We start from the raw sequence: 5,925 nt of genomic DNA, 5'->3' as shown, positions 1-5,925 counted from the left end.
GAGTTAATGCTGGGAAAAATGTACGCATACTGCAATGCCTACTGAAAGAGCTGTGAAGGGTCTCATTCCAACCTAAGTCTGGTCATGATATTCGGATGGCTCCCAGGCTCAATAAATGACCGCTGCAGGAGGGGGTGGTAAGGAAGGGGCCTCATGGGCCCTGTCAGGAAGATCTCAGGAGCATGAAACTGTGGAGGAAGCATCAAACCCAGCACGCCTTGGGTTCCAATCCCTCTGTTTTTATTGTCCACTTGTCATAGTTCAGGAAGGTCATTTTTAGGTCTGTTTACTCTATAGAGTAAAGGACAAGATCCCTAAGTTTTAAACCATGTTCCGCAGAGGTGTAAGGGTCCACCTTAGCTCCTTGGGGCTGCCTTGGATGGGGTGAGTAAGTAGGATTCTGTGATTCTAGAACACAAGTTCCAACCCTGTTTTACCTAAAACAAATATGCTCTATGAGCCTTATACATCAGGGCTCTGCCCGAGGATTCACGTAAAAAAGGGTTCACTGCTAAACACAAATTTCAGAAACCAATGGACTAGACCAGTGGTCGGCAAACTCATTAGTCAACAGAGCCAAATATCAACAGTCCAACGATTGAAATTTCTTTTGAGAGCCAAATTTTTTAAACTTAAACTATATAGGTAGGTATACTGTTATTAACTTAATTAGGGTACTCCTAAGGCTTAGGAAGAGCCACACTCAAGGGGCCAAAGAGCCGTGTGTGGCTCGCGAGCCGCAGTTTGCCGACCACAGGACTAGATGATCTCTTTCCCAGTTCTCAGATACTATGATTCTATGGCCAACTTGCTCCAAGCTAAGAAAGTGTGGACTCCACTCAAAATGAAGATTTCAAAAACATAAACACCCTCATGCATTTAGGGAGGAACAACTGAAGCTTCCCTCATGAAGAGAAAGGTGAGGGGTTCTGACAGAGTGCGCCCCCTGGGCTTGCAGCTGCACACACCCCTCCTACTAAGCAGCCGCCCCTGAAAGCAGGGAGAGGAGGAGAAGTCTATTTGAGGAGCTGATCACATGACCCACCCAGCTTCAGCTCAATGGAAAACATAACAATAAACTCACCATTTGATCCAGGTGAAAGAGCTGTGGGAAGAAAAGCAAAGAACAACATAAACGCACATTGGGGTTGCTGTTAAACTGAGGAGCCAACAAAAAGTGAGGACTTGACGTGGGAAGCAATGCCCTTTCCAAGCTTTCAAGCTGCCCACCCTCATCCCATAGAAACACCAAAACACCAACAACGAATAGATCATTTACTTGTTTTTTTCTCTCAGAAATGAGTTATGGAAACCCTTGCAAAAATGCAATTAACATTTTTACACTGCTGTTTTACTTATAACTGGCAATGTTTCTTTTTTTTGGGGGGTGGGGGAAGAGGAGTTAATTACTCAGAACGATATTCTCTAAGAAGCAATAAGTATTTTCTACTGCCTAAAATGAAAATAACATATTATCTAGAAAGACTGAAAATTCAACAGCTCAGCTCTATAATAGCCCTGTAACCCATTAGTTGTAATTTGGAGTTTCAGCTCTAAAAGGCTGTATTTCACCCTTTTTCCACTTTAACCTTTGGATCAGCAATGCCAGAATGCTGTAGATACTGACACAGTAAAAATGCCTACTAACCGAATGATGAAACACTATTATGCGTGAGGTCCTGGCGTGTGTGAGGGTGATGGTAACACAGCTTCCCGATACTGAAACTGGATGCCTGAGAACACTGCCAGTGTTTACAGCTATTTCCAGTGACATCTACAGATAGGTTAGCTTATTTCTGGAAAAATCGTCCATCTTAAAAGCTTAGGATTTAGGGACTCTGAACTGTATCTCCTTCAATGCAACCACATACCTGAAAGCTTAGGCTGTGTCTTTTTCTTTTTGCTTGAAACTTTTAAGAACTCATCAATAAGCAAGTCGTTAGCACAAGCTCTCTTGTCAGGGTCTGGTTCAAAACACTTCAATATGAATGCCTTGGCCTCCGCTGACATGGACTCCGGGATCTCCGGGTGGACTTTAAACATTCCCACCTAAGAAACAGCACAATGGGGCTTCTGAGTGACATCTCATCCCATGAGCTCCCGGCATCATAACTGGGTCTCCTACTGTAACAAAATCCTGTATCATATACTACGAACTCATGGATTTTCTCAAAGGGAGGTAGGATATTTTTTCCGTAGGTTACAGAAAGTTTCCAGAGTGCTTTTGACATAGACAGAGTGATTAGCGTAAGACACTAAAGAGCACTCTAAAGTAGCAGTTCAGTCCTCAAGGCTTGAGGACACATTTGCACACCAGCGAGAAGAAAGGATGTTTTTAATTGGACCCTTGTGCTGGTCATGATAGTGATGTGCCAGGCACTGTGCTTGGCTTTTTCCATTTTCATTCAATGAATCTCATGAATCCTCCCAACAACCCAGTGGATTGAATATTATTATACTTGTTGCACCAATGAGGAAAATGAGGCTCAGAGGGGTCAGGTTATATGGTTATAAAAAGGCAAATCTGGGATTTGAACCTTTAATGCTTAAAATTTGTGTTCTTTCCTCTACTCCATAATTTATGAATATCTCCCCCATCTCAAACTGCCTACATTAAAAGATATTTAAAAACACATTAAATAAAATAGAATTTTTATAGCAATTCAACTTTCTTCTCATTGAGGCCATTCTAAAAAATGTTTTTTAATGTTTTCATGTATTTAGTAGAGAAAATTTTCTAAAGAAATCTTTTATGTTATATAGTTTATATAAGTGTATTATTACATAGGTAATATGTAATTGTTTGTAATATTTATATAGCCTTTACTATTCTAAGTGCTTTGCACATATTATCTCATATACTCCTCAAAAAACCCTCTACTAGATAGGTACTAAATTTATTCCCAATTTAGAGATGCGGAAACTGAGGTACAAGAAGGTTAAGTAATTTTCTCAAAGTCATCAACTAGCTTGACTGTGTTGGAGCCTGGATTCAAACGTTGTAAATCAGTGCCAGAGTCTACGCTATCTCGTCTAAAGCACATTTTATTATGATCCCTGCACTGACGGTAACAGCAGCATTTCAGAGTGAAGTCCTAAACATTGGTAAAAACTTCCGAGATTGGCCAAGAAGAGAAAGACATTCATTCATGTCAAAAAAGGAAGCTCTCATCACTCTTCAGTCTTGGTTACACTACTCATTTCTGTGTCAGCAGTATCCCATCACATCATCTTCAAGCTCAAAGTACACCAAGCTTTGTACAGAAGCAGAAGGTATGTAACACAGGGCCTCTCCTGAGAGGCTCTTCACCAATGGAAAAAGTGCTAGAGACATGGTCAGAGGCAGGGGAGAAAAAGAAGTTATCAAAAGCCTTCTGCCTTAGAGAACAGAAGAATGTGAGCTTTCCATCTCAGGAAACAAGTTCTCAGTTTATTTTATTTTTAATTTTTGTTTTCTAAAATATATTTTTATTGATTCCAGAGAAGAAGGAAGAGGGAGAGAGAGAAACATCAATGATGAGAGAGAATCATTGATCAGCTGCCTGCTGCATACCCCCTACTGGGGATTGAGCCCAAAACCCAGGCATGTACCCTAACAGGGAATCAAACCCTGACCTCCTGGTTCATAGGTCGACACTCAACCACGGAGCCATGCTGGCCAGGCCAAGTTCTCAGTTTAAACTTCACTCTGGCCTGGTGGTGTAGCCGTGAGAATTTCAAGGACTCGGCCACAGGTCACTGCTTTGCCCAGTCTCCAGATTTGGAAGCTGTAGCCTAGGGCTCTCTCAGCTCTATTTTGATATCAGATGCTCCCTATTTGGGCTGCTTCCCACTCCCAAAAGAGTTACTAATGGGCAAATTAAGAGGCTAGAAGAGTAATATCCTATATAATAAAAGCATAATATGCAAATTGACCAAATGGCCAAAGAGCAAAATGACCATCCAGGACCACGTTATGACACCCATTGGCGCCAGGCCAGCCAAGGTGGGTGTGATGCAATTATCAGGGGCCCGGCCATTGCCCCAGGATCGCCCCACAGAGGGAGGCTCAGGCCACTGGACAGCAGACTGTGGTGGGTGGGTGGCTCCTTGGTATCTATAGTAATAAAAGCATAATATGCTAATTAGACTGGAGAGCCGAATGGCCTTCCAGACGAAGCTGTGGCAGCAGGGCTGAGGCAAAGGTAGTTATGGGTGATCAGGCAGGCAGGCAGGCAGAGTGATTAGGGGCGATCAGGCAGGCAGGCAGGGTGGTTAGGGGAGATCAGGCAGGCAGGCGAGTGGTTAGGAGCCATCAGTCCTGTATTGCGAGAGGGATGTCTGACTGACATCCTAATGGGTGTCATAACGTGGTCCTGGATGGTCATTTTGCTCTTTGGCCATTTGGTCAATTTGCATATTATGCTTTTATTATATAGGATATTACTCTTCTAGCCTCTTAATTTGCCCATTTGTTTAGGGCTGATCCCGTGGGCCGAAACCGGCAGTCATACATCCCCTGAGGGGTCCTGGATTATGAGAGAGTGCAGGCTTGGCTGAGGGACCCCCCCACTCCCATGCACAAATTTCATGCACCGGGCCTCTAGTATGAGAATAAGATGTGTACTTAAAATAGCAAAACCATGCCTTTTTAAAATGGAGATGTTAAACTCTTATAATAAAGTAAAGGAAAACATTTATTTGGTTTAATACTTAAATAGATAAAAAATGTTCTTATATCTTCCTCCATGGAAGCTTTTTAACCTGTGTTTCCCAAAGAGCTTACACCATCTTCCATGGAGTGGTGTGTTCTTTACACTGCACTGTGAAAATGTGGTCAATGGAAGTTACACTGCGTGTCGCTTTATAGCTGAGAAAACTAAGATGGAGAGAGCCTCTTATGAGGCACCGACTGAGGGGAGTGAATCATCTTGAACTATAATATGCTCTCAGACGGTGCTCACTTACACTCCTTGCCTTCTGGCTAAAAGCAGATGGCATGCACACATGGAACAGCCAGCAGTTTTACCCATTGGTTTTTAAGATATTTAAGGTATACAAAATGTGACCTTGAACATTGCTGCTTGTGGTTCTCCCAGTTCATAAAAGGGCGGTTTCCCTGTGGCCATTTCGATGATGGTGCAACCCAAAGACCAAATGTCTGCTGCTTTCCCATAGCCTCTGGGTCCTTTGTCTATTATTTCTGGTGCCATGTACTGAAGGGTACCTGGGAAGAGTACAAACACAATCCTACTTCAAAAGAGAACATCTAATGACAGTTTCAATTCCTCTACATAAATAAGGCACTTTAAAAATATGATTCAGGTCTTAATACTGCATCCTTTTTGAATTCCAGTTTTTCTCTGCTATGAATATAAGAGAAAATAGCAGTTTTTATAATGGATTTTATTAGCGAGGTGAAAATAGTTTACCAATATTACCTGGATATGAACAGATATGTTCTCATTTCTTAAATAGTATAATTAAGGCATTATTTCATTAAGACCTCTTAGAAACTTCTAACAACTGGTCATTTGAGAACAACAGAGAATACACCAACACACGTTTTCTAAAATCTGTTTTTGAAGCACATGAAAACTCTCATTATGAATACTTCCAATCTTTTCCAAGAAAAGTCTAGGTCATTCATCAATTTCCTTAGATTTAGTTTTCTCAATTCCTGATTTGAATGCTTAGTTCTTCTGTTTTCTTTCTTATTTCTAAATCATAAGCATGCAGAGATTCTAAAAGGTATTGTCAAAAATAATGTAAATCTATAAATCAAATGTTTAGGACTTCTGCTATGTGCCTGTGGTCCAAGGAATAATGGGTTTAACAGGTCAAAGACAGGCTATGAGCCATCAGTACAGAGAAATCACCAGGTACAGAGTGAAGAATAAAATGAAAAAAAAGAAGAGAGGATATTTTATATAAAGAATAAGAGAG

General features: G+C 41.4%; 1 protein-coding gene across 1 annotated transcript in view; it reads right to left on the bottom strand.

The window, feature by feature from the left end:
* The window catches only part of MAP3K5 (mitogen-activated protein kinase kinase kinase 5), a 174,906-nt gene that overhangs the window by 26,876 nt on the left and 142,105 nt on the right, over positions 1-5,925 (bottom strand). Inside the window, exons 20-22 of the mRNA XM_015572060.1 lie at positions 5,049-5,206; positions 1,872-2,049; positions 1,085-1,105 (exon numbers count right to left, since the gene is read on the bottom strand). Of these exons, the coding sequence (XP_015427546.1) occupies positions 1,085-1,105; positions 1,872-2,049; positions 5,049-5,206 (357 nt within the window). The remainder of the gene's footprint in view (positions 1-1,084; positions 1,106-1,871; positions 2,050-5,048; positions 5,207-5,925) is intronic.

Source organism: Myotis davidii, unplaced genomic scaffold, assembly GCF_000327345.1.
Source record: "Myotis davidii unplaced genomic scaffold, ASM32734v1 scaffold266, whole genome shotgun sequence".
In the NCBI taxonomy this organism is placed as follows: Eukaryota; Metazoa; Chordata; class Mammalia; order Chiroptera; family Vespertilionidae; genus Myotis; species Myotis davidii.
The sequence above is the reverse complement of the archived record's forward strand: the minus strand, read 5'-3'. Positions and strand labels throughout refer to the sequence as shown.